This window comes from Aethalodelphis obliquidens, unplaced genomic scaffold (assembly GCF_003676395.1).
Source record: "Aethalodelphis obliquidens isolate GAN/ISIS:26980383/991018 unplaced genomic scaffold, ASM367639v1 scaffold38, whole genome shotgun sequence".
NCBI lineage: Eukaryota > Metazoa > Chordata > Mammalia > Artiodactyla > Delphinidae > Aethalodelphis > Aethalodelphis obliquidens.
The window spans coordinates 2928324-2940512 of record NW_020837982.1 but is presented as its reverse complement, the minus strand read 5'-3'; the positions used below and the strand labels follow the sequence as shown (position 1 = coordinate 2940512).

Sequence of the window (12189 nt, the reverse complement as noted above, 5' to 3'; positions counted from 1 at the left end):
ACTCCAGTCACATTGTTTATAACAGCAGAAATCTGGAAACAACCAAAATGTCCAATAACAGGGGAAATGTTTTGGCAAATTACAGCATACCCACTGGATGAGATATCATGCAGCGATTAAAAGGGCCAAAAGGAAGATAACAGAGAAACAAGGACAAGTGTTCTAGAATAATACTAAGTGACAGGAGGTTAAAAAAAAATACTGAATCCCTTCTAAGTACCATGCAGCACACTTTCCGTATCTCAGCAACTCCTACAAGAGTCTAAAATAAACCTATTCTTATCCCCTTTAAACGAACAAGAAAACTGAGGTTCAGAGAGCTACGGAACTTGCCCCAGGTCACAGAGCTAGCAAGGAATGGAGTCAGGAGGTGACTGTGACCTTCTCCCCCGCCCCGAGCCCAGGCACACCCTGAAGTCCTGATGCAGCCCTCAATGTCCTACTAAGTGCCCAAGACCATCCTTTCCCATAATGACATCATGACTGTGTTTGAGAGGCTGAACTCAAAGATCTGAAGCAGCTGGCCAAAAGCAACACGCTGAGAAGCACTTGGGAGAATACAGCCCAAACAAAACAAAATGAAACAAACAGAAAGCAACAAAGAAAACCACGTCTGCTGGGGGCAAGAGACCACAGAAGAGAGAAATGTTAAGAGTGGCGGGCAAGACCAGGCTTCAGGAGGACTGAACAGAACCATGAGAAGAACCATGAAGGGCAAGGAAGCCCCTTCGTGGGTACTGGACCTCATTTTTAGGCCAGAATTGCAGAGATGAGGGTTTGCCAGGAGCTCCTTGGAGAGAGGGCCTGCCTGTGCTCGCCGACTCTCCTCCCAGGGCGCACACACCGTGGCGCTCAGTAAATGTTAGCTGAAATACACTCATCTCATGACGTGTGGATAAAGCAACAAGGAAAAGTAGAAGAGGAGGCGCTTCCCTGGTGGTGCAGTGGTTAAGAATCTGCCTGCCAATGCAGGGGACACGGGTCCAAGCCCTGGTCCAGGAAAATCCCACATGCCGTGGAGCAACTAAGCCAGTGAGCCACAACTACTGAGCCTGCGCTCTAGAGCCCATGAGCCACAACTACTGAGCCTGCATGCCACAACTACTGAAGCCCACGCACCTAGAGCCCGTGCTCTGCAGCAAAGAGTAGCTCCCGCTCGCCACAACTAGAGAAGGCCCGCTCGCAGCAACGAAGACCCAACGCAGCCAAAAATAAACAAATATTATAAATAAATTTATATTAAAAAAAAAAGAAAGAAAAGTAGAAGAGGAGATACTAGAATATGGAGAAGAGTGGCCTGGAAGTCGGGCCTGTCGCAATGTGACTCTGTAGGGTCGGTCTCAGGCGGGGCTGTGGGAATAAGCAAGGCCGTGGACATTCCCTGACTCTGCCACGTGAGAACAGCTTTCAGTGCAGCAGGAGTGTCAGCTTACAGAACCAGATGACCTTCCTGTAATGTGTGGGCTGCCAGACGCCACAGTAAGCTTCAGGGGAAATTTTATTCTTTTTAGTTTTTAATTTTTTTAATTTATTTTTATTTATTTTTGTCTGCGTTGGGTCTTCGTTGCTGCGCAGGGGCTTTCTCTCTAGTTGTGGCGAGCGGGGGCTACTCCTCGTTGCAGTGCACAGGCTTCTAACTGCGGTGGCTTCTCTTGTTGCGGAGCACGGGCTCTAGGTGCACGGGCTTCAGTAGTTGTGGCTCGTGGGTTCTAGAGCACAGGCTTAGTAGTTGTGGCTCAACAATGTACATGTTTGAACGTTTCCATAATAAAGGTTTTTTTAAAGATGAAAACTCAGACGCAGGCATTTCACCTAAGAATCACCAAGGGTCTGACGCAGGCTTTGGGACTTGCCCTCTGGAGCCAAACAAAAGCCCCGGGTCTTTAAAAAAAATTATTCTGTGCAAACAGATTTTCTAGGTGGATGAGGAGTTTGTAAATGCAAGTCAGGCTGTGCCGGTGGGTAATTAAAACGGTCTGGGCTCAAGTCACGGCTTAGTCTTTCCTTGGCTGTATGACTCTGGGCAAGTCACTCAACCTCTCTGCACCCTCAGTTTCTTCATCTGTAAAATGGGAATAACAGTAGAACCTTCCTCACGAGGTCGTTGCAAGGAGTAAATGTCACATAAGACTCCTAAGAAGGGGGCCAGGCATGGAGTAAGCTCTCGGGAAATGTCAGGTATTGCGACACATCTATTTAATAACATGTATAAATATTCATTTTGAAAACCACACATCCATTTGATCAGTTACCTGGGGAAAATGAAAAGGGGTGGACCCAGCCCCTATTTCTGAGCCCTCGGGCAGCAGTGTGGGAGCCGTGTGTCTGTCTAGTGTACCCGGAGTGGTCCCAGCCAGCCCAGGCCTCCACTGGCCAAGGAGCTAGAGAGAGCTCCTCCTTGTAAAAGCCAGCACCAGAAACAGGAAGTTGCTTCCTTTCCTTTCCATTCTCAGCCAGTATTTCCTTTTTTGTTTCAAAAAGCATTCCTCGCCTGCAGCCCAGCCCTTCCCCTGCCCTCCACAGCCCCAGGCTCAAACACACCCACAGACATTTGCATTTCTCCTGGATTTTTTGCTGCCACCATTGGGGTCAGGAGGTTCCTGGCAGACCCTGAGTGAGTGTGCCCTTGGCACCGGGCTAACTGGCCAGTGGGGCCAGGAAGAGGTAGGACTTGAGGACTCCAGACATATAAACCTCTCTGGGTACGTCTTCCTCATCTTGTTGGGAGGATTAAGTGAAATCTGTCTCTAAGTGGGTAGTGTGGTACCCAGAACACAATCTGTTTCCCTTTGGAAAATACCTCCCTTGACAAAAGACAACTTTGCACAGCTAGATAAGTGTATGGGGTCACTAGCCTCTCCTCAACCTACCCAATTTTAACTGGAACCTCAAATAGAACCTCAGTATCATAAAAAAAACAGTAGTTGAAACTACACCTACCATTTCTTGTCTCTTCCCCGTTCATGTTTTCCCAACTGTGTTCAGAGGAGAGAAGATGCCCTGGACAAGTAAGTTTGGGAATCCTTGCTGCAGGACTTCTCAGAGCCTTTAAAACACTAATCTTCATCTTCAGGAATCACCAGGAGGAAAATAGCTGACGCAGCTACTTGAAGCTTTCTTTCACAAGAGCATCTTGCAGAATACAGTATAAGAAAGGCTGCAAGTCCTTTCAAGGGTCCCAGACTGGGAGGAGGGGATCGTGCCCCATGCATGAGAACACTCAGGTCACTTTTTAAATACGACCCGTAACTTTCTTTTTCTGGCCAGCAAAACTCTGCATACCATGAATGAAGCCGGTTCTGCTAACCCATAACAAAACCCAACCCAAATGAATTGGCTCAACTGGGACTCAATACCTCCAGGTGCCTTGTCAAAGAAAAGCTCCACCACTCTCTAAGCAGCTTATCTCACCAGCTTTGCAGAAAGCAAAACCCTCATGATCAATATATTGCAGATTCATGTCTACAGTTTATGCTGTATGAAAAGTTATTTTTCCTAACCATGGCTGGTCTATTCCACATAATGCATTATGCTTTCTCCCTTGGCTGTGTTTTAAATTTTAAGCACAACTCTTAATTCATTCTTGCAATTATCCTGAAGGTGGAAAAATGAAAGGGCGGAGAAAAACGGCAAGCAAACAGGATGACTTCAGCTCCGTTATTTTCAAAGGCAATCCGCCCAGTTAAAGCACACAGTTGCCCACCAAGGCCAGGATGACAGAGAAATACAGATATATATAAATATATAGGTTTTGTATGTGGCGGCAGTTTGAATTAAAACTTCTTCAATGCAGATGAGAAACAATCGTTAACTGGGAATAAATGACAAAGCGTTTTTGATCCCAACATCTGTCCCCAGGGTATGGCTCTGCATCCCCACCTGGGGTCTGGAACAGGGGAGAATGTCATATGGGCACAAAGACATTGGATCAAAAGGCTGTATATTCTGGAAGCAAAATGGTAAACACTGTATAATATCATGGTATCGAATGTAAAATCGGCACAAATTTAGGACATAAACCCAACCTTATAGGAGAAAATGTTCACCCACCCAAGTCCCAGAGGATCTTTCACTGGAAGGATGAGAAGCCCTTGTAGGTACAGTCAGGTCAGGTTCAAAGACTCCGACAGGCCACCTGGGCTGAGCCAGCCCACTGGGCAAGCTGGCTTTCAAAAAAGGCCCCACCCACTGGACACCCCAGACTGCTCCCCAAGAATCTCTCCAGTCCCCAGGGTCCCTAAGACACTGAGATGGGGCTGGGAAAACAAACCCATTTGCTTCCTCCTGCAGGAAACGTCTTGAGGCTGAGGACCCCCTCCCCCTGCCCCCAACATAGGAGAGTGGGATAGCAGCCTGCCGTTTTGCCGTTGGTCAAGGTGGTATAATGTCTCACCCCAGGGCGTGACTCCCCACTCAGGGCTCCTTTATAAGCACCTGTCTCTCCTCCACTCTTTGTTTTGTTCAGGTTCATAACCTAATATGTGTTCCTGGCAAGTCACTTCCCCTTTGGGCGCTGTTTCCTCACCTGCGGATGAGAGGGCTGGACCAGATGAGAATTCCAAGACCTTAGTAGCCCACTTACCTTAGGAACCCATGACTCTGTTAAATCAACCCCAAAGCCAAGGCACCCCAAATAGCGCTCTGATCACTATTTTGTGGTCGGTGATGAATCCGAGCTTACAGTTCACTGAGATGCCTTTCATGAGCCTCAGGTGATGAAAACTTCACCATACGGCTGTGCACTGCCCAGAAGTGACCAGTCCCCGGACACAGAGCCCTGACATCCAGCCCCTGCTTTGCTGCATGGGAGTAAGGAAATATCCCTTTTCTAAATGGTCAGTGCAGGCCCCCCCGCCCCTTGCCACGGGTAACCACAGAACTAGAATCCATAATCCTTGACCAAGAACCCAGAACCGCAGCCACGGGGCCCATGTCCTGTCTCCTGTTCACACACCTCGCCCTCAAGGTGGACACAGATCCAGTGGCAAAGGGCTAAACGCATAGGCTGCCATTTTGAAAATCCTGGCAGTCCTGCTGGGGAGCGGGGTGGGGGAAACATATCAGGCCCTAAAGATTTCAAAGAATAGGGCTGCTGTTAAATGTGTTAATGCACTTTGACCCAGCAAATTCCACTTCCAGGAATGCACTCATGCACTCACTGCAGCAAGGTTTATAACAGCGAGACATGGAAACACCCTGAAAGGCTGACAAGTGGGGACAGGTTCAATGAATTTATGATATGACCACACGATGCAGCCACGACCAGTGATGCTGTATATCTGTGGGTACTGGTGCAGACAGAAGACATTTACAAGGCAGTGAGCACGGTGAGCTCCACGAATACATTCATGTACTTTTTTTTTTTTTTTAATTTGGCCGTGCCACGTCTTAGCTGCAGCATGCATGTGGGATCTAGTTCCCTGACCAGGGATGGAACCTGGTTCCCCTGCATTGGGAGCATGGAGTCTTATCCACTAGACCGCCAGGGAAGTCCCCATCCATCCACATTTGTATGCAAATGCAGAGGATAAAAACACTAGAAGAATTTATATAGCCAAATGTTAACAAGAATTAACTCTGAGAGGTGGCATTATGGGGGGTTTTTATTTTTATTCAACTGAATTTTCTTTTTAATAGTGAGCACATATCATTACGTGTCTTTTAAGATATTTTAATACAACTGGAAAGTTAAAGAATGTAGTGCTTACCAGAGGAATTACTCATAGACGATAAGGCAGGTATCCATTAAAACAATTATGAGTAAGATGATCTCTAGACAGCTTCTCATTTCTCAGAATGAGACCAACACAGAGCGATTGCATCACAGTTCGCCGACAGGGACCCATCTTTGAGGATGTGCTGGCCTGCACTTTAGGGAAGCGGCCCCCAGCCCGAGCTCAGAGGCTGCACAGCCTGGCGTGGCCACCAGAAGGCCCGGTCATCTAGAACTAACCCACCAAGTGGCCCTGGGCCAGCCCTTTTTGTTACCGGCCACTTCCTTGGGCTCAGCCGTCACAACCCTGACCAGAAACCGTCCCCTCCACTATGGTTTCTAGAAGCTGTTGCGAAGTTCAGAACATGAGTACCGAAGACCAGTCAACGCAGGTTGCACCATCTACTAACTCAGTCTCTCAATCCCTCTGAGCCGCAATGTCCTTAACCGCAGAATGGGGAGAAAACCTCACAGGGTCCATGTGAGGGTTAAATGGGGAACATATGCCAAAAGCCTAGCACAGAACAGGCGACCGAGAGGGTTCCTCGTTCCACGTCTGCCCTCGCTATGCTCAAAGGGCCTTCCCGTGACCCCGAATGCACCTCTACTCAGCTTTCCCTTTGAACTGAATGTAGAAAAAGATTCCAATCAGCCTATTCTGAAAGGATGTCCTTTTTAAAAAGCATAGCCGAGAGAGACTTGGCCACAGGTATTGTTACTTCCCACCACCAGCACAACCACTGCAGACACTGCCACCAAGGATCAGGGCCTTCGCCGTCCCTCTCGGGACCACACTGGCCAGGCAGGTCCAGAATACTTGCGGTGGGGAATGCGGCTTTCCTGGATCTTGAGCTAACCTGGCGTGGAAGGAGGCATTCCCATCACTGTCCCCAGGCAGCAAACCAGAGGCCTCCTGGCACTCAGGCTAACCTGGGCTGCAGATCTGATAAGGCCTCCCTCCAGCGCCCCGCAGGCCTCCCCAGTCTTGGGAACTACAGGTCCCTCTCCAGACTGCCTCCGAGGATCGCCGGTGGCAAGTTTCACCAGGAAAAAAATTGCCAAGGCGAAAGCAGACACCAAGGGAAACAGTGCCCCAGCTCTGGCTCCCTCCGGGGACAGCTGGAGTGAAAGCCTTCAGCAGGAGGTTAAAACTACGGGGTAGAGCAAAAGCAGAGACAAGCCCCACTCCGAGGCAGGGGCTGGGTGGGGAGACAGAACCCAGGCTTCACTCTCATTTCTGCCAGGGGCGTGTGATGTGGGACAAGTCGCCAGCAAGACTCTGGGAGTATTTCCCAGAAAAGCAGGAGTTGGACTGGACAACCGTCCGGTCATATTCCCAATTCCAAACTGCTCTCAGCAGTCCGTGGTACTGGAGTCACTACTGTTCGCCTGTCTGCCTCCCCCATTGGACTGAGAGCATCCCCAAACACCGGGAAAGCATCCTACCTACCTCAGAATCCTTGCCAGGGTGGTGGCCGTGAGCAGCTCATCAGGCAAATCAGTAATAACTGCAGGTTTGTTGAGTGAATGCACGTCCACGCATGCCCCGAGTACTTGCTCTGTGAGGACCCATGGCACCCCTCTCCTTTCCCAGCACTTCCACCATCCAGGTGCTCCGAGGGGCAGGGGAGAGCACCACAGGGAGAGCTCAGGCCCTCCACACCACAGGGCTCTGACCTCTGCCACAGCAGAGCTGAGCAAAGGTCGAGGCCCTTTGGGGACCCCTTTCTCTAGGCCAGCTTGCTTAGGAGGGACTTTTCTCCATAAGAGCACCAGACGGGAAGACTCGGTGCGGCAAGGCCTGTCTCTGGAAAGTACCAGGAGGCTGGCAGGATAAGGCAAAGTTACAGGGCCCACAAAACGTGCATCTTCGTGAGGCACCACTATCTCCCCACTGCCCGGCACAGACTCGGCCCCAAGAGGATGCGCAAATGAGGGAATGAACTGGCGTGGGGCTCCTGGCCCAGCTGTGAGGCCAGCCGGGTACCCCTGTGTGAGCACATCTGGGGAACGAGAACATTCCACCTTGCCTCGGTGGAGTTCTCAGGGCCTGATGGACATAGGGCAGCAGGTTCTGCTGGGATGCAGTGGCCTCCCAACCTCTGTTTACAGATTCAGACCCTGGGCTCAGATTTTATCCCCCTCCGCTTCTCATGTCGAGAGAAAAAAATACACGTGTGATGAAGGTTGATGGATTTCCAGGAAATCTTCGGAGACTGAGAAGGGTCCAGCACACTGACCGGCAGGTGGGAGGCAGACATTACACCCTGGCTCCTCCCACTCTTTTGGATCCAAGCTGGACCACTGCGTGGAGGAGGGCGGGGCAGCCGGACACGCTGACCCCCAGCCATCACCTGACCTACAATCAGGCACCAGCAGTGGGGCCGGAGGTCTGGGGCTTCCCGAGGCACCTCACTGAGCGCTTACTCAGTGAGGACCAGGGTGGGCTGGGGCTCCTCGGATTCTGTAAGTCTGGCGGGCTTGCGTAAGCCAAGCCCTCCGGTCAGCCCCTTCTTCAAAAGCCAGGAATCGAATGTTGCAAGTCCTGTCTCTGGGGGCCCTGGCCTGGAATGTGAGAGGAGCCTGCAGAACAGGAAAGAAAGCCAGAATGGACACCACCACGACGCTGCCTGACCTCAGCACAGGCTGCTGGGATTGGTTCCTGGCTTGTCTCACCCACCTCTAGGAAATAAGAGCAAGGTGTCAAAGTGCCTTCCCCTAAATGTGGCCTGTGGCGTGAATGCATTGGACCCTCAGGAGGAAAGTTCACGGGCAGAATCTCTTGGTAGAAAGCATGCGGACTTACAGACTCACGACAAGGTTGCGGGTTTAAGTAGACTCATGCCCATTTTACAGATGGGAAAGCCTGAGATTCAGAAGTCATGGGACTTGACCAAGGTCAGACAGATAGAACCAGGACCAGATTTCCAAGCCATGGGCTTTCCGCCTGCCACACTGCCCCAAAGGTCAGGATTCTTTGAGTAATAAACTTTCCCCTATTTTATCAGTCTGGTAAATCTGGATTTTTAGAACAATTCTTAATCATGGATATTCTTACACAGTGGCGTGCATAACAAACATCTGATTCAACCCAACTGAGGCCCCTTCACTAAACCACAGAATTTAGAGCCGCGAGAGCCCGCAGAGACCCACTCCAATCCCCCTGTTCAAGTAAGGAGGCTGAGGCCTAGGGAACTAGATCCTGGGGTATAACGTCCCATTCCCCCAAACAGCCCACGTCCTGCCTTTTCAGGGAGTAGGGTGGACCTGAACCTACAGCAGAGTGGAGAGCACAGGGAGCTGGGTACTCGTTCCCGTTCCCACTGCAAATCCCCTTTGGACCTTTGGATGGGTTTCTGGCGGCCAGAGCCGACCATCCAGTAAACACTCAGAAGGGCGGCTACCAGATAAACCAGGTCAGAGACCTAAATAAGGCGATGCTCTGGAGTGTCCTGATGCCACACCTTGGTAAAAATGAGAGACTTTGGAAGGCAGGGTACAGAGAAGGCAAGGCGCCATTTCCAGAGAAAGAGCCGCACTTTTTCTCCCGGGTCCAATCTGCAAACCAAGAGCACTTCAGAGCGACGCGGGGAGAATCCGAGAGAGGCCAACAGAGAACGTCCTCTCATCCCAACAACATAGCGTCCAACAAGACACATGCTGCCGGACAACGACCCCTCCTCCCAGAACGAAGCCACACAGGCGCCCTATTGTGTCAGTTTAAAAACTGAACTTAGCTGGGCAAACACACCCGGCTATGTTCAAGAAACCAGTTTCTCTCGCCACTTGGAAAACAGCACCATGCATGCAGGAGGGACTGGGGGGGGGGAGGACGGGGGGTTGCTGGTTGGTTTGTTTTTTAAGTAAAACCCTAGTCGAAACGGCTATAGCGACTGTAACAAAAATAATAACAGCCAGCGCTGATTAGATGCTTCCCGTGTCCCTGGTTTTGTAGCTTTTAAGAAAATAAAACTGAAGGACAGAAGTCACTCCCAAGGGGACTTCCCTGATGGCGCAGTGGCTAAGAATCCACCTGCCAATGCATGGGACATGGGTTCCAGACCTGGTCCAGGAAGATCCCACATCCTGCAGAGTAACTAAGCCCGTATGTCAGAACTACTGAGCCTGCGCTCTAGAGCCCACAAGTCACAACTACTGAAGCCCGTGCGCCTAGAGCCCGTGCTCCCCAACAAGAGAAGCTACTGCAATGCGAAGCCCAAAGGGTAGCCCCCGCTCGGCACAACTAGAGAAAGCCCGCGCGCAGCAATGAGGACCCAACACAGCCAAAAATAAATTAATTCATAAAAAAGAAGTCACTCTCGAGCATTTTGGATCAAACAGGGATTCAGGCTTGTGGTGTGCACAGAGGACTGGGTCTTGTAATGACTGCCACAAATCACCCGCTGGCCCTATGACTGCTAGCAGAGGCAATCAGCAGTAAGAGGGTGTGGAGGGTGTAGGACGAGGAGTTAAGGTTCTAATAAAACAAAACATCTCCAGATGTGCAGCAGGCCAGATGTGTCAGTGCAAGGTGGAAAGAGGCAGAGCAGCTACTAAGTAGTGCCTGGAATCTCACAGTCTTCCCAGCCTCTGGACGAAAGCAAGTTGGGAATGCACTAGTTTCCCTCTATTATGTATGGGGGAGGGGAGACTCCCCCTTCTGAGAACCCAACAACCCTTTTGGTTGATTCTTTCAAATCCTTTTAATACGGCACTTCGCAGCTATAATTTGAGACAGTAGGGCCTGCATCTTATTTCTTCTTTACACTGGAGGCTGTCTCCACCAGAAAACCCCTTAAATAGTGTCATCTTCCCATCAAAGCCTTTGGTCCTCAGCATAATTGTTCCTAAACCAAAGTCCAATAGCGGGGGGGGGGGGGGGGGGGGGGCTGTCGGTGGGTAGAGCAGTGAAATGCTGTGGCAGTGCGAAAGAGAAGCACCCAACGTCTGAAAGGCAAAAATGCAGTTTCATCAAACACTGATAAGCGGCAGACAAGAACCTGGAGAAGAGCAAAGGAAGAGACAAGACAAAGTCTGGGGCGTGAGGGGAAGGCAGAGAACGACGGGCCTGCGCTCACACTTCAGGGGGACCTCCTCCCGCCCAGTCACCCCGGCCCACAGCTGCTGGGCTCAGTCACCCAGGGAAAAGTCCAGCACGTGACTCAGTGGGAGAATGAGTCCTGCAGCCGAGCGAGCTAGAAATGGGGTGGGGGCGGAGGGGGAGCGGCAGGGGATGTCCGTGCGCCGCCCATCCCGCCCGCGGGCTCCTCCAGCCTCCCTCCCAGGTCCCACTACGCCCCTCCCCCCAAATCCCGCCCAAGGTGAGGGGCTGGTCCCGGGTCCTCCGGCCGACGCAAAGGAGGTGACCGGGCTCAAGGATGCAACTGAGGAAGGAGTGACCTGGAGCAGCGAGGGAGGCGCTGGGGCGCTTCCCGGGCTGCCGACTCCTGCCTCCTCAGACCCAGCGCGGGCCCCCGTTTCTCCGGCGCCGCGGCCCCTTACCTCCAGGGTCCGTATCTCCTGCTGGGTGAGGTCGTTGGACACGGCGCACTTCGTGCGCAGCCCGCGCAGGCTACCGATGGAGATGTCGATGAGCTTCTGGAGCTGCCCGCACTGCTGCAGCGCCCGGCTGGCCGCGGCCCCGGCGCCCCCATCTGGGGCCGCCGCGTCCCCCCCGCCGCCGCCCTCCTTCTTCTCTCCCATCGCCGCCGCGCGCAGCGCCGCTCTATCCATGCCTCGGCATCGGGGCCGCGGGGTGGCCGAGGCGGGGAGCCCGGGGGCGCGGGCGCCTCGGAAGGGAATCCCTGAGCCGCGAGGGCTGGCCGAGGAGCGCCCCTCGACGCTGCCGGAGCCAGGACGCAAGCCCGCCGGCCACCGAGCCCGCCTCTCCCTCCCGCCCAGCCGCGGCGGCAAAGCGAAAGCCGCGGCGACCCGACGGCTGAGGCTCCCGGAGCCTTTAAGTGGCAGCGGGGGCTGGGTCAGAGCAGCTGGGCATGCTGGGACTTGTAGTCCGCGCCGCGCACCTGCCGCCGCCCGCGCCCTCGGGGTCCCCGCCGGCTCCAGCGCCCCTAGGTCCCGGCCTTCCCTTCCGCTGTGGGTACAGGCTGTGCGGGAGCGCCCCGCCTCTGCGCCCCGGCAGTGGCTGCTCCGCGCCAGCTCCTCCCCCGGCGCCCGAAGCCTGGGGAGCCGCATCTCCCCGCCCACCCCCGCCTCCTCCCCATCCCTCCTCCGGGCTGGGGACTTCCCGCGACCCCCCCGGATGGGGCGAGGTAGGAGCCGGCGGCCCTTTGGACGGAAGGGAGGTTCGCCTCCTGCAATTCCTCGACCGCAGCGGAACACTGGAAGACGGAGACAGTGGAGGTTTCAGAATTCCTGTGTGGGAAGGGGCCTAAGGTACTTGTCCTGTAGGTGGTTCGCAAATTACTGGACTCCCGAGTGTCTACGCCAGAGGAAAGGCACAGGCTTGGAAAGACGTA

General features: G+C 52.9%; 1 protein-coding gene across 3 annotated transcripts in view; it reads right to left on the bottom strand.

Moving 5' to 3' along the window:
- Positions 1-11579, bottom strand: part of KSR1 (kinase suppressor of ras 1) — a 150773-nt gene extending 139194 nt beyond the window's left edge. Inside the window, exon 1 of one of the 3 annotated variants that reach the window (XM_027130361.1) lies at positions 11216-11579. In XM_027130361.1, the coding sequence (XP_026986162.1) occupies positions 11216-11446 (231 nt within the window). In that variant the 5' untranslated portion in view covers positions 11447-11579. The remainder of the gene's footprint in view (positions 1-11215) is intronic. The other 2 variants (XM_027130360.1, XM_027130359.1) reach the window with 2 other exon arrangements.
- Positions 11580-12189: the final 610 nt, after the last annotated feature.